The sequence below is a fragment of the Orussus abietinus genome, unplaced genomic scaffold, assembly GCF_000612105.2.
Source record: "Orussus abietinus isolate OABI.00-Male unplaced genomic scaffold, Oabi_2.0 scaffold6, whole genome shotgun sequence".
Taxonomy (NCBI): domain Eukaryota; kingdom Metazoa; phylum Arthropoda; class Insecta; order Hymenoptera; family Orussidae; genus Orussus; species Orussus abietinus.
In genome coordinates this window covers 2668112-2685705 of record NW_019396002.1, presented here as the reverse complement: position 1 = coordinate 2685705, position 17594 = coordinate 2668112, and the positions used below count along the sequence as shown (strand labels likewise).

General features: G+C 38.5%; 7 protein-coding genes and 1 non-coding gene across 9 annotated transcripts; 4 read left to right on the top strand and 4 right to left on the bottom strand.

Moving 5' to 3' along the window:
- The first annotated feature begins 477 nt into the window (after positions 1–477).
- On the top strand, positions 478–4042 carry LOC105694251 (protein CDV3 homolog). The gene is made up of 3 exons (XM_012414737.1): positions 478–792; positions 1297–1733; positions 1927–4042. The coding sequence occupies exons 1-3, from the start codon at positions 619–621 to the stop codon at positions 2063–2065; spliced, it is 750 nt and encodes a 249-aa protein (XP_012270160.1). The 5' UTR covers positions 478–618; the 3' UTR covers positions 2066–4042.
- A 139-nt stretch (positions 4043–4181) lies between these two features.
- Positions 4182–6584, bottom strand: LOC105694250 (protein nessun dorma). 2 transcript variants are annotated; one of them, XM_012414735.1, is made up of 5 exons: positions 6416–6584; positions 5400–6340; positions 5150–5354; positions 4729–4992; positions 4182–4648 (listed from the first exon to the last, which is right to left on the bottom strand). In XM_012414735.1, the coding sequence occupies exons 2-5, from the start codon at positions 6308–6310 to the stop codon at positions 4388–4390; spliced, it is 1641 nt and encodes a 546-aa protein (XP_012270158.1). In that variant the 5' UTR covers positions 6311–6340; positions 6416–6584; the 3' UTR covers positions 4182–4387. The 2 variants fall into 2 exon arrangements, with proteins under 2 accessions (XP_012270158.1, XP_012270159.1); XM_012414736.1 differs by having other exon boundaries at positions 5400–6320.
- A 206-nt stretch (positions 6585–6790) lies between these two features.
- LOC105694203 (adenosylhomocysteinase) lies at positions 6791–9038 on the top strand. Its single transcript, XM_012414659.1, has 6 exons — positions 6791–6936; positions 7186–7376; positions 7458–7799; positions 7932–8374; positions 8515–8680; positions 8757–9038. Exons 1-6 carry the CDS (start codon positions 6909–6911, stop codon positions 8886–8888), a joined length of 1302 nt encoding a protein of 433 aa, XP_012270082.1. The 5' UTR covers positions 6791–6908; the 3' UTR covers positions 8889–9038.
- A 153-nt stretch (positions 9039–9191) lies between these two features.
- LOC105694204 (ferritin light chain) lies at positions 9192–11074 on the bottom strand. Its single transcript, XM_012414660.2, has 4 exons — positions 10912–11074; positions 10119–10226; positions 9751–10028; positions 9192–9640 (listed from the first exon to the last, which is right to left on the bottom strand). The coding sequence occupies exons 2-4, from the start codon at positions 10219–10221 to the stop codon at positions 9350–9352; spliced, it is 672 nt and encodes a 223-aa protein (XP_012270083.1). The 5' UTR covers positions 10222–10226; positions 10912–11074; the 3' UTR covers positions 9192–9349.
- On the bottom strand, positions 10912–11841 carry LOC105694206. Its single transcript, XM_012414662.2, has 2 exons — positions 11360–11841; positions 10912–11279 (listed from the first exon to the last, which is right to left on the bottom strand). Exons 1-2 carry the CDS (start codon positions 11696–11698, stop codon positions 11244–11246), a joined length of 375 nt encoding a protein of 124 aa, XP_012270085.1. The 5' UTR covers positions 11699–11841; the 3' UTR covers positions 10912–11243.
- A 219-nt stretch (positions 11842–12060) lies between these two features.
- Positions 12061–13718, top strand: LOC105694205 (ferritin subunit). The gene is made up of 5 exons (XM_012414661.2): positions 12061–12341; positions 12608–12726; positions 12812–12973; positions 13098–13238; positions 13305–13718. Exons 1-5 carry the CDS (start codon positions 12272–12274, stop codon positions 13452–13454), a joined length of 642 nt encoding a protein of 213 aa, XP_012270084.1. The 5' UTR covers positions 12061–12271; the 3' UTR covers positions 13455–13718.
- A 1107-nt stretch (positions 13719–14825) lies between these two features.
- Positions 14826–14898, top strand: Trnar-ccu. The gene has a single exon. It is a non-coding gene; the product is annotated as a tRNA-Arg (tRNA).
- A 189-nt stretch (positions 14899–15087) lies between these two features.
- On the bottom strand, positions 15088–17386 carry LOC105694303 (nucleolin). The gene is made up of 4 exons (XM_012414835.1): positions 17290–17386; positions 16087–17045; positions 15852–15990; positions 15088–15771 (listed from the first exon to the last, which is right to left on the bottom strand). Exons 2-4 carry the CDS (start codon positions 17034–17036, stop codon positions 15559–15561), a joined length of 1302 nt encoding a protein of 433 aa, XP_012270258.1. The 5' UTR covers positions 17037–17045; positions 17290–17386; the 3' UTR covers positions 15088–15558.
- Between the last annotated feature and the right edge of the window lie 208 nt (positions 17387–17594).

Here is a 17594-nt window from a genome sequence, read left to right as displayed (position 1 = left end):
ACGAATTTCTAATAGGAGCTCGCGCACTCGCGATGGCGGTACCATCTACCAGTCGCCGTTGGCGGCTCACGTACATATATCGTCTACAGCATTCTTCATATTGAAACGTAATTTGCTGGTTTTTTATTGTTTTGTACGGTAAACTACTTTGTTTACGTAATATACGTGAAAAACCTCGAAAAATCTGGAATTACCGAACCCTGGTTCGCTCTGTCGTAAAAATTTAAATTCTCATAATTCCTCGATAAAAACACTGATATAAAAAGCTTTGGAGAAGTTACCGACAAGTTACCGGAAATTTCTCATCGTTCGTGAAGTAACTTATCGCGTTTAGAATTCTAGGGAATCCTACATCAGTCGATACACTTTCGACTTACAAGTTTCGTGCGCTCGCCGTGTGATGGAACTAGTGTACCGCAGGTAGGGTTGAGAAGTTGACTTCGGAGGTGTCTCCGATAGATTTCCGGTGAAGGCAAGCCCATGTGGTGTGTTAGACGTTAGTGCAAGAACAGGCTCTCCTCGCGAGTTGATTTCTTGGTGTTCTCCGCGGTTCGACGATCGCCTTTGTAAATTTTAAGAGATATTTACACGGCGGTGTCTACCATCTGTGCGGGCACCATGGCAGATCTGGATGACTTCTTCGCAAAAAAGGACCGCAAAAAGGCGAAGGGCAAGAAGTTCGCGACCACGGACGAGATCGCCAAGAAACTCGAGGAGACCGGCAAGCGAACGGATAAGCCAAAACCGAAGGAGAAATCCAATCAGGAGGGCGAGGAGACCCAGCAAGTCGAGGTACTGACTTCGGCTAATACCGTCCTCTCGTAACGAACCTTCGCCTGAGAACTGGGCGACTGGGCATGGGAAGTGCCCCACTTCCGAATCTAGAATATTTTTACGATTAAGACTAATTTTGGATCCTTGGGAACCAAAGAGTCCCGGATATGAAGTACTTCCTGTTCGGTGAACTGCTTTCAATGGACAGAGGAATCGGTGAATGATCTCTTCTTATCGCTGCATACTGTTCCATGATATAAATTCCATACGTGTCCTGATTCTACGTGACATTTTAGAAAAGACCATGTCTTTTTTATGACAGTTGGTAACATCCAAGTGTCAAATATACCAACTTAGTTGTGTCACGAATAGCATTATCTGACGGCATCGGTCGTCATTAAAACATTAATATTTATGTCTTAATAATATGATGTCGACAGGTTCATTCCTATTCACTTTTTATCGTTTCCAACGGTATTCTCACTTGATTCTTATGTTTGAAAATTGTTTCCTTTCTTCCAGGCTGAAGATGAATGGAGAGATTTTGAGGAAGAGAAGAAGGATTATACTGGATTGAAAATTGGAAATTTGACCGTGAACGAGACGGCAGATGCCGAAACAGATGACGAAAGGGGGATGGGAGATAATTGTTCCGACGGGGAAGCAGGAGAAGCTGGTTCGAAGAATAGTGGTCCATGGAAAAAGCCTGAACTGCCACCGCCTCAGCAACAAGTCGAAGTCGAAGTTGAGAAACCCCCGCCACAGCAGCAGCCAGCCGCAACAGGAGGAAGCAGCTATAAGGCACCGTGCTTTAGGAATTCTCAAATGTCTGCCACTCCTCGCCAAAGAGGAAAGAACATTGCACCCGATATTAATAGTGAAGAGTACTTCCCGACATTAAGCGCAAAACAGCAGCAACAGCAGCAGGCAGCAGAATCGGTTGGTCCTTGGGGCAGGCGGTAAGTTCCTATATTTTGAGTGCTTTTAGTTTAATAAATCTAACATTATAAATTATAATAACCTTTTACTGTTTCAGCAACGATAACGTTATCTTAACTTCTTCACTAATACTTACAACTTTGATAGAATTAAGAGTTACATGGAATGTTTGAAATAAATGTAATGCTTAATAAAGTGGTCGTGTCTTTTTAGGAAGCGAGAAGAGGGCAGCTTTGAAGAGGTTCGTAACCGAGGCAGCAGTAGAGGTTACAGTGTGCAGGACTCACAGGTGCAAGTGCCGAAACTTTCATTGGGTAACAAGTACGGTGCTCTCTCACAAGATCAGAGCTGAAAGCAAGATTCCTAGCATCGAGCGAACGACGAACAATCAGTACGCCGTAATCGCTTCGCCCCGTTTCGCGGCCCAGTCTCGCTGCAGATTGTATATCGTAAATTAACGTGGATGCGTGCTTCGCGTTGCAAGGTTTTCCAGAGCTCAACTAGAGTTGTCCAAGTTGGATTTAGCGACCCAGAGTGAAGTTCCATGAGCCTGTTGAGGACCTCGCAGGACGGTGATACCGCATTGAGCAAAGAGATTGTCTGCATAAAAAATCCTGTGTGTTTGTACCTAACTGCGATACCTGCGGAGCAAACGAATTTGCCTTGAGCTTCTGTCGATGTGTACGGGATCGATTTTTTAAAAACTGGAGGAGCTGACGGTCGCGACGGCGGAATTTTTACTCCCTTTGGTATCTCTTTTGCGCCAATAGGACTTTACATACGGTACGTCTGTAACTTTCGAAAAAGTGAGAAGTGACGAAATGGAGATTGACCCTCACGTCTTGTCTGGCTTCTTACTCTTAAGAAACTTTCAGATATTGTGCTATATTGAATGGACGGAACTATGGAAAGGATCTACGATGATTTAATTACCAGATGAACATTTTATAGGACGCTTCGTAAACGAGAGATCTCCAGAGACTTATTTGAATTGAACAAACCACATTGATGGGCTGCGTTTTTCTTTTTTCTTTTCTTCTAAATTTTGAGTGCGCAGTACTTTACCTGTAGGTAGCGTTAATGGTGATTAGCATTATGTATCTTTTTTAATTTAAAAAAAACGCGTAAAGTGAGCATGTGATAAGATTCTAATACAACAATCAGTGGAGTACATCTTATTTACCTATTTCTTTTCTATTAAATCTTAATACGAGTAAGCGAAAGGACTATCATACGCTGTTATAAAGGATTGTAACTAGTCAACGTTGATTTTGGGTGATCAATGAGTGGGAATTATATGAAAGCTTCGAAGGCTGTTCGAAGGAACACTACCTGGAGATCTCTTTTTGTTGACTATTACGCAGGTCGTTTTCTTGATGTATGTTACGGGCTATTGAATGGTGCTACGCAATTTTGCACACGATTCCCAGACGTACATAAGTTTCAAGCCAATAAAACAATGATGAAACGCATTTAAGAAAAAAAAAAAAAAAAAAAAGAGATTAGTTTTCCTTAAAGTTGTGCATTGCTCTTTGGGTCTCCTGTCGACGTGAGAAAGATGATTTTAAAAGGTTTTCTAGTTAAAGTGAAAATGCCTGTATCGATGCACAGTAGAGCAACATTTATTCCGAGGCTGGGCTTCGGAACGATGTGTGAACTGAGAAATCATCGTTGCGAAAATATTGAAATGATTTATATCGGTCGTACTGAATGATAACTACAAAATCATAACTTATATTAATGACGTTGAAAGAAAGAAGTCGAGGAAACACGAGATGGAGATTGATTTTATGCAGAAAATCCTCTCGAGAAACGCTACGATAAGGAATGGCTATTAGAAAGTTTGCATAATCTTGCATTACCCGGATACCTCCGATTTTATATTCTAATGGACTTCTTTTTTTTCCGTATTTAGTTAAAATACGAGAAGTATTCACAGTTGAAAATCGCTTGTTTATTGCTCATTTTGCAAAATAATATTTCTTTACACATTTATGGAATTCAGAATCTTAAGATCGAATGAAATGACGTACAGTATGGATATGCTGAAAACAGAAACATACTGTACCATCTTACTGATGATTGCTTAATTAATCACTGTTTTTGTCTTCTAAAAATTTCAAAAAAAATCAAAATAGAGAAGGGACCGGTGTATGTCGAAAAGCGTAATCGGTGAAAGGATCCCTAAGGAGAAACATTGATATAAATGCTTATAAGGTGCTGGAGTCCTTTGCCATTTCTTTAAAATGAGTCGAAAGCGATGAAAAAAATGTATCAAGATCGATAAACATGTAATTATTTATAATAAAATCCATGGGATTCTTGTACAGATTGTTTCGACTGGCGATAACTCTCTATTTGAACTGACTATATGGTATTATCCTGAAATTTTGATCTTTTTGTTTAATTTCAAATCATTAAGCAGCAAAGGGTAACATCTGCATTTATTAATAAACTTAAAAGTATAATACTTTTGAGATTGATTTAATTTGCTTAAACCCATGGGTTAATGTTAGGAAGACAATATGAAAATTATACAATAATCAAGTAGAAAAAGATATACAGCCTATTGAACTACGCTGTTCTCCTAAGTATCCTTTGTGACAATTAAACCATTGTATAAGATGCACTAAGTTATGAATGTACACATGCATTTGTCGGAGCTGATGCGGTATTAAGATATCATTTCATTAGAATCCTTTTGTTTAAATACTGGGAACGCATATAATTGTGATTTAAGTGCCACATGGCCCTTGCCGTTGTTATCAAACCTACAGTCTAGCAAAGAAACTTCGCTAACATTCTGCAGAAGTTCAGAGCCTCCCATTTTGCTCTCTGTATTATTCAAATACTTTTGGGTTTCCATGCGTATCCCATATTCCTTGAAATCCGAGAAGTAGCAGTTTTTCACTTCGAGTTTACAATCATCTTGTAGCTGAAAAGGAGAGTTCGGTGAAGTTAAAACTTTGTTATCGTTGATATGATATGGCACTTTGATTAATTTTAAAACATTACCTGAACACCTTCGACACAATCTTTAAAGGTGCATTCTTCAAGAATAGCTTCACCAGATGAATGAATAACGACTGCAGTACCTAATCCAACGAATGTCGTCCTTCGAGCTAATAACTTTGTGTTGGCCAGTATCACCACTCCAAGCTTGGTCACGCTTTGATTCGTAACATAAATTTTACAATTCTCAATCTTGACGATTCCTGTTCTAACTAAAATGCCTGCCTGCAGATCTCTTAGGTCTACTGAGAGATTTTGTAGTAGAACCTAGAACATTATTGAAAGAGAAGAAACACTATAACTTGGTTATAAAACGGTATATGTATTTAATTATTATATATTTTCAAATAAATTCAACTTCAATGAAACTTTGATTTTTTTTAGTCAGTATGTTGGAATGTATATAACTTCAAAAGTGTCATACTTCACCACCAGAAAAATCCAACAATGATGGACCGCTTTCTGCTTCTATTGGTGCAATTATAGTGATATCCTGATTTGAGATCCCCTTTATAATACCACCTTCTTCCAGTCCACCAGCACCTCGAATTTCATGCTCACCTTCTCCAAGTATAATGATGTCATTTTCCTTTGATGCATCAAGAGCAGCTTGGAAACAATTGAGCGTCCTTTTAGAATGTAATGATATCACGTTTGAATAGTTTGATACTTACTTAAAGAACATGTCAGGTGATAAGAAAGATTGAATTTTATGTAATGTCTCTACTGTCTGTGCCAAGGATCCTCCAAGCCAAACGAAATGCCCCTCGGGCCGGTTTCCTCTACTTTCTCTTCTTTTATCCTCGATATCGACATGAATCGATCCACGATTTCTGACTAGAACCTCCCTCATTGCAGGATTCTCCAAGACCTCCATCTCGCTCTTAATTTGCTGGAGTCTAAAGTGAAGTTTCATCATTTGGCACATTTTTCCTTCATCTAAGAGATTCTTTTGATATTCTTCTTCTTCATCCGCTATGTCTGCCTCGAATCTAGCAATCTTTGTCTGAATTTCTCTGCTTTCTCTTACTAGGGTACGAATGACGTCGCATGTGTCTTTGCTTACAATACCTCTTTTCATATCAAAAAATAATCTAATCCTGGGCTCCAGATGTGTTGACACCCAGTCAGGATTATCATCGCTGTCAGTATCCCATGGCATCCATAAGTAGTTAAAGAAAAACCTCAATTGATCGATGCAGTTTGACGTGCCTTCCATATCCAAGGCAGAATTTTCTTGTCTCAAAGTTGGATAGAGTTCTATTAGAGGTACGTCATATTTCTCTGGAAGGTGAATCTCATCTTGGACAGCAGTAATCTTTACTAAAGCTGTTAACTCTTTAAAATTTACTTGTTCAACCTCTACTGCAACTATTGTTGGGTAATGGATCTCTAAATCCTGACAAGTTAGCCTCGGTATCTTCCACAGAGCCTGCCATCCCGTCGGCTCTATCACAAGCTCCACGTGATAAGACCATTCGGACTGAATTTCAGATGCTGGCACTATGTCTCCTCGACTCGATAAGATCTCATTGAATTCAACCAGTCGCTCCTGAAGACTCTTATCAAAGGTATAAATTTCCATCACTTTCCAGCTGGAATCACAATAAAAGACCTGAAATTGGAACAATGACAAGTGTGTGCATGTATCTTTACTTTTTAGATTGATGCATTATAACTAAAGTGATACCTGAGTTGCTCAAACTTGATAGACACCGATGAGTTGAAAAAAGTGTACAAGGGCCAGAAACAGCAATTTAATAACCTTATTACACACAAAGAAACTTAATTCGAATGATTCGAATAACGAACTTTTTGAAAAGATGCAATCAGCCATGAAACCACTTAAACTACGGAGTTCGTTCTGCCATTCCCGCCGACAGTTGAACCACGCTTACTCAAAATTTAGTTGGGAACTGCTCTTTCATTTTTCATATGCATATTGCAATTAACCAGCCGAAAAAAGGATACAGTTCTAGGAAATGCCGCGCGAAATAGGACGCGCTAGTATCGCGTAAATACGCAGTTAACCATCTACCATTTCATCACTCTTTCCTAACTAATTTGAAGAGCGCCAGCAACTGGTGCTCCGACTTATTTGTTACAGTTTATCTCGTGATAAAGGAAGATTTACTTGAACTTTTCGTCAGTCGCTCTTCTGCATCGCTGATTAATCATTTATAATGGCAAGCACGGTTGAATTCAAAGTCGGTAAGTTATGACATCTTCAGTGTTTTAAAAATCAGTAGCTCAATTAGCGAACACGTGTTTCAGCTTACCGGCAAGTTTTGTTTCACTACGGAGTATGATATCTATGTTTCATAATAGTGCTGCAATGACTATTGATTTAAGTGCTTATCAGGCAGATTGATGAAAACATTACTTTGCACAATTCTGTCTGCATGTAAATCTTAAATCCGAGCAACTCCTTTGATGTGATAATTTGTTGTATATTTATAGCTGACCTCTCACTGGCTGAATGGGGTAGAAAGGAAATCACGTTAGCTGAAAATGAAATGCCTGGTCTCATCGCTATTCGCAAGAAGTATGGGCCTTTAAAGGTACTAAAAGGAGCACGTATCGCTGGTTGTCTTCACATGACAGTGCAAACGGCTGTATTGATTGAGACTCTTGTTGAGCTTGGAGCCGAGGTAAGGGAAAAATATTCTTGCATTTCATTATCTTTAAAATATTCCTTACGTTGAGATATAAATTAATTTTTTGTGTTGTAGGTACGATGGTCCTCGTGCAACATCTTTAGTACGCAAGATCATGCGGCAGCAGCCATTGCAAAAAAGGGAATACCAGTATTTGCTTGGAAAGGAGAAACCGATGATGAATACATGTGGTGCATCGAGCAAACTTTGATCTTTGGCAATGGAAAACCATTGAATTTAATATTGGATGATGGTGGAGACTTAACAAATCTAGTGCACACCAAGTTTCCACAGTATCTTGAAGACTGTCGTGGCATATCCGAGGAAACTACAACTGGTGTGCATAATCTCTATAGAATGTTGCGAGCGGGAACTCTTAAAATTCCAGCCATAAATGTCAATGACTCTGTTACTAAGGTACGTCAAATCTAAAGAAATAATTACTGGCTCATGATCTATTTTACAACTCTTATGAGTGTTAGAAATCGATCTTGTTTTTAAAAATGGCAATGAGTTTAGTAGCTCAACGTGTTTGCATTTCGTTTTCAGAGCAAATTTGATAACTTGTATGGATGCAGGGAGTCTTTAATCGATGGTATCAAAAGGGCAACAGATATCATGATTGCTGGAAAAGTTTGCGTAGTTGCTGGTTATGGAGATGTGGGTAAAGGATGTGCTCAGAGCCTACGAGCTTTGGGTGGTCGTGTCATCATCACAGAAATTGATCCAATTAATGCTCTACAAGCTGCCATGGAAGGATATGAGGTGACTACAATGGAAGAATCTTCTGAGAAGGGTCAGATTTATGTTACTACTACTGGCTGCAAAGATATAATCACTGGCAATCATTTCATGAACATGCCTAATGATGCAATTGTATGCAATATTGGGCATTTTGACTGTGAGATCCAAGTACCATGGTTGGAGAAGAATTGCGTGGAGAAAGTAAACATCAAGCCACAGGTGGATCGCTATCTGTTAAAGAATGGCAGGTAAATGACACATTTTATTAAATCTTTAATCTCAGTATTCTTATAATATATTTAATATATTGTACCTATCATTATAGTTGAATAATGTGTAAAAAGTCACTACTAAGATTATTTTGTTTAATTAGATTAATTAATTTCAGGCATATCATTCTTCTTGCTGAAGGACGACTGGTTAATTTAGGATGCGCTACTGGACATTCCAGCTTCGTCATGAGTAACTCTTTTACGAATCAAGTGTTAGCACAAATTGAATTGTGGACGAAGACTGATTCGTATTCCATAGGTGTGCATATGCTTCCCAAGAAGGTAATTAACTCAGATTTTATTGAAATTTTGCTCAATTTTGTTGCAATCATTTCAAATAATCCTATTTAAACTTTAGTTGGATGAAGAAGTGGCTGCTCTTCATCTAAGTCATCTTGGTGTTAAGTTAACTACACTTACACCAGAACAGTCAAAATACCTCGATGTGCCAGTGCAAGGTCCATACAAATCTGACCACTATCGATATTAATTCGATTACTGAATGAATTGTACATGTTATGAATTTTGTACATTCCCTATGTTTGTCCTAACTGCATGTACAGAGTTTGGGGAAGAACAATGTATCAACCGATGAAGATATATCAGTACTGAGTAGAATAAAATAGAAAATATACATGAATCTCAAAACAAATTACTTTTTTAAGTCATTAACACTTTAACGACCGCCCTTTTATCTATCACACTATCTATCACACACATGTTGTGTGAGCGGTCGTTAAAGTGTTAATGAAAACAACGAATGATTAATCTATAAATATTTTTAACAATTTTGTTTATTACAAAAATTCGAGTTTATTGTTCTCAGATTTCTACAATATATATGTATTATTTACGAAGTAATAGACGAAATGATGAAAATATCAATCGATCGGTTGTAACACAAGAAATATGCGTGTGTTAGTGGGTTTACTAATTAGATACAAAATATATTCATAGGGTTTTCTTCACATAGTCATCAAACAGGTACACAGAAACAGAGGCATCCCGATCACCAAGAAGATCTTTCAGATCATTGGTGTGTCCAGCAAGAGTGCGCACACAATCTGCTTGTTTTTCAAAGAACTGTTCCTCGATGTAATGTGCAACGGATGCATCTTGTTTCGTGTGGTGTTGAGCTTGAGTGTGGATACGAAGTGCCTCTTCAGCCAGTTGCTTCTCAGTATCAAGAGCTTTAGCGAGACTGTTCAATTCGTTCAGCTCCAAAACTCGACCGTCTTTAGCCTAACACAAAATAAAAAAAAAAAATTGTTAAAAAGGGAACGAACATATACTTGCATACATTTTCAACAGTTCAACAGCCAATAGCATGAAATTATCTAGGAAGTACTTACATTCTTCTTAAAGCGTGGTAATTGATTGAAGTTCATTTTTCCTCCTCTCTTGGTGATAAATTTAATTACATCAATAGCATCCTCCCAGGACTTGTCTGATAATTTGCGATACAAATGTTTGAATCCTTCACGGTTCGCTTCATAATTTCCAAAGTGTGCCGACATCAAGAGAAATTCAAAACTAGTTTCGATATGAGCATTGGCATAAGCCTGAAGATCGGCTTGCAAGGCTTCGAAGGAGCCATACTTTGCATTACAGTTAGCAAGCAAAGGCCCATCTGGAAATGAAGATACATTTGATTAAATTGTAGAATTCTATTTTGTACCAAAAGATAATCTTAAATGATTTCTGACTGAAACGAACTCACCTACTGGTGTGGGTCTAGAACTACAGGCTGCTTCAACGTCATTATAACAGAATTCGGCTTTAGTAAGCACAATCAGAGAAAAAAGAAGCCACAAGAGATACATATTTACTGCAACAAAGTATAATATTCTTATACGCAACTTTAAATTTAAAAAATGTAAGTCATTGATGATTAATCATTACTTTATTAACAATTAATTTTTGGATTAAGATAGATTTGCCGGAATCTCTGTTAACCACATGACAAATTGCTGCAGAAATGAACCTCTACATTGACTCTTATCGTATATAGATTACTATCATGAAATCTAAGTACTAGAAAACACCTGATAAGGTCAACGCCCAGCAAGATGGTGAAGTGCTCGTTCAAAAAACGTGTCAGTACTTCAAGCTAGCCGAAGCGAGTTTTGTCCGATATAATGCATGATTGACTGGTCGTTATATCCTCGGCACTTTGATGGGCAAGTTAAGCAACTTTCAATTCTCCTTGAAACAATTATCTAGCACGCGAAGAGATATCGAGTAAGCTCGAATAAGATACAATCGGGAGACTGGCAACTCAAGGTAAAAGACTTCTCATAGGGAATGAAGAGTAGTCATTTCCTGTATATGAGATAACTTCTCGGAATGATTACAATTAACTATTTGACGGTAAGTAAAAGAGGTAAAACTGAAGTTTGAGGTTACCCACAATCAAGATTACAAGGGTTTTGTTACGAATAGTACCGTCCACAAAGTGTTTGACGATGCAATTGTTTTTCGTTTAAATAGAGATCTATTGTTACAACATTCACCTGTTATATTTGTATCGTGGAACGGTGGATACAATGAACGACGGTTAAAAACTGACAAGAGAATCCCTTTATCGAGTATCAGGGGAAGTACTTCGCTCGCGCCTTAATGAACAGCGACCTTGTCGGAGAGTTCACGCGTCGGAGGGAAAGGCTCGCTAGCCGAGTACTGAACGTTGAACGTTGGACGTTGGACGACGAACACCATCACTCGTCGTCACCTTCGTCACAGTCACACTTCCCGATTCTTCCCGATCAGCTGACTGAGACGAGCATGCGCAGAACGCGTATACGCTTTGGCGTGTCATTGGAAAATCCCGGGAAGGGTGACGGTCTCAATGGCGCCATAAAATTGGTCCAACGATGTTGATCTAGAGTCAAAGTTCCATTTCTCATTCGGGTGCAGACGCGCTCCATTTACCATATAATAAACACCTAAAACGTTTCAAACCGTTTGCCGTGCACCTATCCAGAATCTAAATCCCCATTTCGCAGTAACTGAGCTCAGAATGAGAGATTTGCAAAGTGGAACTGCAGTCTGGCAAGGCATGTTTAGCACTACGTTTCCCGGTTCCCGCTGTTTTTGGGTTTGCCAGCGAGAGGGGTCGAAGGGGAATCCAGCTAAGGCATACTGATAACGCGTACGTGCACCGTTAAAGATTTGCTTCCACAGATAAGATCTGGACTCCTCGGGGTTGTTCGATGGTCCCTTTTTTCCTGTGCCCCGGAAGATCAGAGTTCCACTTTGATTGTACTTTCTCTTTCTTCGGAAACCGGTCGAAACAGGCATGGCAGCGCCTCGCTGGTCGCCTGTACTAACTGCGTAATACCTGCGATCCTCGAATGAACGGGAAATACCAGACAGTTTCGCGAAAAATGAGAAATCTAGATCAACGGCGAGGCGGGTTTCGTGATAAATCGGAGAATGCTTTCCGTGTTCGCAAATAGGTTGAGATAAACGAGTAAATAGAATGTGGAACTTAGGGTTTTGGGGGTACCGGCGCCATGGGAAGCGATAGCTTCGCGGGAAGCGGGCGAGGGAGCGCTGACGTATCCCGCGTTCTAGGTTTCGTCCCCTCTCCTTTACGCGAGTAACTGCGGATAACGGGCGAGTCGAACGAGTCTTTGTTGCCGATGAGGCGCTCTCAATTATCTGGTGTACTGCGTCCGTGATAACGCCTCTCTTCGCTTGGTTATCAGTGCTCCGAGAAGAAACACCCACTCTCCGGTTTGTAGAGCGAACCTTCTATACCAGTGCGTATAAAGGTTATCCCTCTTTACCGATCGCCCTCGCGTGTGGCCGAGCGTGTGTAATCGCAAATTTTTCGGAGAGATATTCGTATCGAATCGCTCGATCGGTGCCATGAAGTCCCTTTGCGTTTTCCTCGGTTCTCTCCTCTGCTTGGGCTTGGTCAGCGGAGATGGACTCAAGTGTAAGTAGACTTTGATGTCCGAAGAGTTTTTGCGAAAACTTGACCGATCTCTCTTCGAGACGTTCTCTTTAAGATATTTGAAAGGCGTGCTTGTCACGTGCTCGCACCTATTGGTTTTCTTTGACTACTGTCGATTGTCTGTTTTAGTTCATTAATTGAAATTTTTCATACTAACTTTACAGGTTTACGGAAGAACTGTCTTGCGATTTAACGATGACGCAGCAATGATGAAATGTATATATTGATATGATTTTCACTTGTTTCAGGCACCCTTAAGCCTGCCGACATTCCCAATGCATGGCTGGACATGGTCGATCCCTGTATAAAGATTTTAGAAGCTCAGGTGAAAACGGAGATTGAAGCTTCCATGACTTATCTTGCGATGGTAAGTAGCGATGCATTAATATCGATGAATGATCGGTCGTTTTAAGATTATTCTAACTTGGTTTTTTTTTTAACTTATTTGTCAGGGTGCTCACTTTGCACGGGATTCTGTCAATCGACCTGGATTTAGTAAATTCTTTATTAATAGCGCTTCGGAAGAAAGAGAACATGCCATAAAGGTTATCGAATACCTATTAATGCGTGGCCAACTTACAAATGACGTCAGTAAACTGCTCAAGTTTCCTCTGGTATGTATTGCGAAATTTTGACAAATTGCCTGGTAACATATGAAAAACTGTTGAGAGATCAAATTATATATTTATTTGTAAATATGGATGCGTAATTATAGACAACTTCTCTAATTCTTTATAGCGTCCTATACGAGAGGAATGGACAAATGGAGTAGAGGCACTTACGGATGCTTTGAATTTGGAAGCACAAGTTACTCGAAGTATTCGTGATATCATCCAAATTTGCGAAGCACCAAAGACTAGCACTTTCAACGATTATCACGTAAGTACATAATATGAAAATAATTCTGTTGCTTCTGAGTTCTTCATTGCTTATTTTGATATGCAGTTGGTTGACTATCTTACGGCTGATTTTCTCGACGAACAATACAAAGGACAACGTGACCTTGCGGGAAAAATATCGACTTTGGGCAAGATGATGGCTACCCATGGTCCACTTGGAGAATTCTTATTCGACAAACAACTACTGAGTGATTAAGTGTAATATTTGTATTATACACATTTAATATTCAACTTTTGAACCTTTTTTTTTTCCCCCAAGATGTGGTAAATCTAAAATTTAGAATTCTTCTACCGTACTGTTTTACTGATATCAGTTTCAGGAGACATTGCCTTAACAAGAACGATGTTTTTTTTTAATGTATCGGATAAGATGTAGGATTATCATGTAAATAATAGTAGCGTTCATCATCAGTGATGTGTTTCTTTTAGCGTGTACTGTAAATAAAACGGTATTTCGCAACCGGTCATAATTATTTTAGTATCAGAAACTTGCAGAGTCATTCAAATGGACGTTACATATTCTAACGTCGCTAATGCAACTCTTATTCATCAGAAACGGACTTTTTTCTAGGCTTTTAGTACATTATGTACATCGTTTCTCACAACGTTTTGATAACCTTTAGCCAACATTGCAATTCACTCATTAAATAAAGAAAAAAAACGCTAGATTAAATAACAATTTAATTTATAGAAGACGTTTATGTGGCCTGAATTAGATATGCGTTTAAACAAGTTAAAAGTACTCGGAGAGGTTAGAAATTTAGGTCACGGACGATGGCGCTGTCTTGTAAGTATGCAGTTTAGGCGAGAACGCTGGAGAAATGACAAGAATGTAGAATACAGAAATGAGTTGGGACAGAGATATCTCTGCTTCTGTACATTTAACGATAATCTTAGAAATTAAAGAAATGATGTTGGCTTTTAACAAATGAATGAATGAATGATGTTACAGTATATGTCGTTGTCACTGTTTCTGACTAAACGCTTCCTAATTTTTGTAATGTATTTCTTCGTTTGAATTCTTGTCCAAGTTTGGAGGAACCGATGAGAATCTGTCGATAAAAAAGATTCGTGGACGAGCAGCGCCACCCTAGGATGAGGTACGTACTATGGTTACTGTTGGTGAATCTTTTCATGAAGAGATGCACTTCTACACATGTCCAAATTCATCGCTTTTATTAACAGGTTGCCACGTGGTGGTATATAACGCGTTCCCTCCTTTTTTTTATCTGCCGGGACAAACTAAATACGCCGCAGAGGCCACTTTTATCCATCATGTTTTTAAACTATTAGCTGAAGGTCGCCAGGGGAGCGGTATTTGTCAGTCGGTGTCGTCGATTCCGATTTCTATTGTATTCTACGGCAAATTAAAGGCAGTTCTACCTTTCTGCTCACTTTTACCTCACGGCATTGTCTTAATGTGTTTAGGTAATATGTTTACTATGTTGAGGATTTCAGGGATACTTTTGGAATCCGAGCTTTTATGTAGGAGCAAGTTGGTACATTAATTTCTCATAATTACAAATTTCACTTGAAAAGGTGATTTTAGGAAAGTTCTTCACCAAGAGCCCCTGTGGCCTAATGGATAAGGCATCGGTCTCCTAAACCGGGGATTGTGGGTTCGAGTCCCACCAGGGGTACATTACTTTTTTTTTTATTTGTTGTACCATCTTTTTTAGAATTATCTACTCATAAGCATTTTTAAACGTACTTCTTTCCTTAACTCAGTCATATTTTAAATAATTAAAATTTTGAAGACAAGTATTACTCGATACAGCAATAAAATGCTTTTGTTATATTAGGATATACAGGTTAAATGAAGAAGATAATTGTATATGGAATCTTGTTTATTTAACATAAACAGTCTCAATACATGTAAGTCATGAAGTAAACATTTATCGTAACATACACCTAGCGAGGTTGAAATTCGAAACAGAATTATAATTAATCTTATGATAGAAAGATGCTAATCGTTTACAATTGAAAATGATTAAAAGTGGTAACAGATCGTCCACGTGTCATTGATAGTATACATAGTAATATGATTAAAATTCGGAATATTTAGTACAAGCAACATTCTTTAGATATTTAGTAATTACGAAGATGCTTGCAGGTAGTCAGGTAATGAAATACTGATGCTTTTATACAAAGCTGTAAGCTTCAAATACATTTAAACTGAAAAGATGTAGAATGTAATTTTCTACGTGGAATGTTCCAAATTTTAGTCAGATTACTCATTACCAACGATCAATCAATTGTAATTGCACCTTTTGCCTTTTACAAAGCTTGCTTCTGTTTAATTATTGAGTTGTTTGCGGTCTGAATCTGCGCGCATTTCGTTTGAAACTGTTTCTCTCAGAACCAGCTAGGATTCCAGCTTTTCGCAGTGCATCAAATTTCCTGTTCTTTGCTGTTATCGCCTGGCTTCTGAAACTGGTCTTTGAACCACCCATTGTGTACTGTATATTTAATCTTCGTCCATGGAAGAATGTCTGATGCAGAGACAATCCTTTCTGTAAATCAAGATTAAACCAAATAAATATAACAAGATAGTTGATTAAAGTGAAAAAAAAAAAAGAGAAATATTTTATACCTCGTAATCAGTATTGTTAGCCAATTCAACATAGGCAATGCCACGTGATAAGTTTGTATTAGGCTTGATAGGTATTCTGATATCAACAATTTCCTTCACTTTGGTTAAAAAGTGTTTTCTGAGATCTTCTTGTTTCACTCTGAAATAGATATTCGTATAATTATTTAAGGATCCCTACAACGTAAAGTTAAAGATATTCACAAAAATAATTCCAAGAAAAAATGTAGGTTCTTACTCATATGGTAGATTTCCAACAAAGAGAACAAATCTCTTTTTCTTGGGCCCATCTACTTTCTTTTGTTGCTGCTTCGGTTCATTTTTCTTTACTTCGTTTCCTTTGGGTTCTCCCTCTTTTTCCTCGTCATCTTCGCTCTCACCTTCATCCTCACTTCCCTCTTCATCAACAACTTCTTCATCATCGGAACCATCATCCACTTGCATTTCTGTGTCTTCGTCACTTTCATCTTCCTCATCATCTTCAGAATTATCACCAGCCTCGTTATCTTGTTTCAATTTAATTGAAAATGGGTTAGGTTTTTCTTTCTGTGGTTTAGTTACATCCAAACTAGTATCAGCATCTTCGGAACCGGAGTCTTCTTCGTCTTCGTCATCTTCATCTTCTTCTTCTTCGTCTCCAATGGAAACGTTTGCAGAAACTAATTTTTTGCCATGACCGTCATTTTGTTTATTTTTATTTCCTGAAGCCTTTTGTCCCTTTTGTTTAATTGCTGCCTGCTTTTTCCCATCGATGGATTCTTTTGCTTTCTCAATAAGTGGTACAAGTACATCTGAGCCTTCTGCTGGATATTTCAAATATGCCTGAAGCTTGGCAAGCTTCCTTTTTGCAGTTTTTGTAATAGCATCTCGACTTTTTATATCTGCAATCTTTTGATTTAGTGTCTCCACTGGTATTTTACGAAATTGCTTTCCATCGATCTCAACTAATTCTTCGTTCAATTCATTTGATTTTTGTCCATTAATATTTTTCTTTTTAATATTTTCTTGCTTCAAATCTTTTTTTTGCTTCTTTGGCGACAAACCTTCCCTTTCTTTAAGCAGCAAATTTACTTTTTCATGCTCATCACTATTCTTACGTTTCTGCTGTTTCACAGATAGTTTAGCCTGAGCGTTTCCTGATTTCACATTTTGAGTCTTGCTCAACTGGTTTTCCTTCCTGAACTTCATGTTTATTATCTGTTGAACGCAAGTAACATTAAAGAATGCTCAAAGTATACCCATAAATTAACGTAAAAGTAAAGGTAAAAATACCGCGGCGTGGGTCAGGATACTATTGAAATTCTAAGTCTATAAATGCAGATAAATCAATGGAAATTGACAACATTTTTGTAGGCAAACACAATAGGAAGAAGTTCCCTTCAATTTACAACAACTTTTTTCCAAAATGCTGCTGATTTAACTACTAAAATTATTGAATTACCGGTGAGTTGGTGCTGGAGCCACGTGCTGTAACGACGAACGCGCAATGAGGACGCCTTCCAGGTTAGAACTCGATGGAGTCGGTGCGATGCGACGCATTAACACCAGATGGCTATTTCCGATACAGGATACTAAAGAGGGGGAAACAAGACGTACAGGATTGGTCGCTTCTATTGTAAACGATAAAATCATTGGTTGCTACATGGGAAACATGAAATACGGATCGTTACGGAAGTGACGTTGGAAGTGGACTCCTCTCATTGGTCGCCGATTTCAGAAACTATGAAAGGTATAGATGAGGTTAGG

Bases quoted from the DNA above. Each gene is read 5' to 3' on its own strand.
- LOC105694251 (XM_012414737.1), top strand. From the start codon at position 619: ATGGCAGATCTGGATGACTTCTTCGCAAAAAAGGACCGCAAAAAGGCG. The intron at 793-1,296 runs GTACTGACTTCG...CCTTTCTTCCAG, and splicing joins AGGAGACCCAGCAAGTCGAG to GCTGAAGATGAATGGAGAGA. The intron at 1,734-1,926 runs GTAAGTTCCTAT...GTGTCTTTTTAG, and splicing joins GTTGGTCCTTGGGGCAGGCG to GAAGCGAGAAGAGGGCAGCT.
- LOC105694250 (XM_012414735.1), bottom strand. From the start codon at position 6,310: ATGGAAATTTATACCTTTGATAAGAGTCTTCAGGAGCGACTGGTTGAA. The intron at 5,355-5,399 runs GTAAGTATCAAA...ACATTCTAAAAG, and splicing joins TCACCTGACATGTTCTTTAA to GACGCTCAATTGTTTCCAAG. The intron at 4,993-5,149 runs GTATGACACTTT...ATAATGTTCTAG, and splicing joins TGGATTTTTCTGGTGGTGAA to GTTCTACTACAAAATCTCTC.
- LOC105694203 (XM_012414659.1), top strand. From the start codon at position 6,909: ATGGCAAGCACGGTTGAATTCAAAGTCG. The intron at 6,937-7,185 runs GTAAGTTATGAC...GTATATTTATAG, and splicing joins CACGGTTGAATTCAAAGTCG to CTGACCTCTCACTGGCTGAA. The intron at 7,377-7,457 runs GTAAGGGAAAAA...TTTGTGTTGTAG, and splicing joins TTGTTGAGCTTGGAGCCGAG to GTACGATGGTCCTCGTGCAA.
- LOC105694204 (XM_012414660.2), bottom strand. From the start codon at position 10,221: ATGTATCTCTTGTGGCTTCTTTTTTCTCTGATTGTGCTTACTAAAGCC. The intron at 10,029-10,118 runs GTGAGTTCGTTT...CTTCATTTCCAG, and splicing joins TTCTAGACCCACACCAGTAG to ATGGGCCTTTGCTTGCTAAC. The intron at 9,641-9,750 runs GTAAGTACTTCC...ATTTTGTGTTAG, and splicing joins TACCACGCTTTAAGAAGAAT to GCTAAAGACGGTCGAGTTTT.
- LOC105694206 (XM_012414662.2), bottom strand. From the start codon at position 11,698: ATGCCTGTTTCGACCGGTTTCCGAAGAAAGAGAAAGTACAATCAAAGT. The intron at 11,280-11,359 runs GTTTGAAACGTT...CTTTGACTCTAG, and splicing joins GGATAGGTGCACGGCAAACG to ATCAACATCGTTGGACCAAT.
- LOC105694205 (XM_012414661.2), top strand. From the start codon at position 12,272: ATGAAGTCCCTTTGCGTTTTCCTCGGTTCTCTCCTCTGCTTGGGCTTG. The intron at 12,974-13,097 runs GTATGTATTGCG...AATTCTTTATAG, and splicing joins AACTGCTCAAGTTTCCTCTG to CGTCCTATACGAGAGGAATG. The intron at 13,239-13,304 runs GTAAGTACATAA...TTTGATATGCAG, and splicing joins GCACTTTCAACGATTATCAC to TTGGTTGACTATCTTACGGC.
- LOC105694303 (XM_012414835.1), bottom strand. From the start codon at position 17,036: ATGAAGTTCAGGAAGGAAAACCAGTTGAGCAAGACTCAAAATGTGAAA. The intron at 15,991-16,086 runs GTAAGAACCTAC...TATCTATTTCAG, and splicing joins GTTGGAAATCTACCATATGA to AGTGAAACAAGAAGATCTCA. The intron at 15,772-15,851 runs GTATAAAATATT...CTTGATTTACAG, and splicing joins CTAACAATACTGATTACGAG to AAAGGATTGTCTCTGCATCA.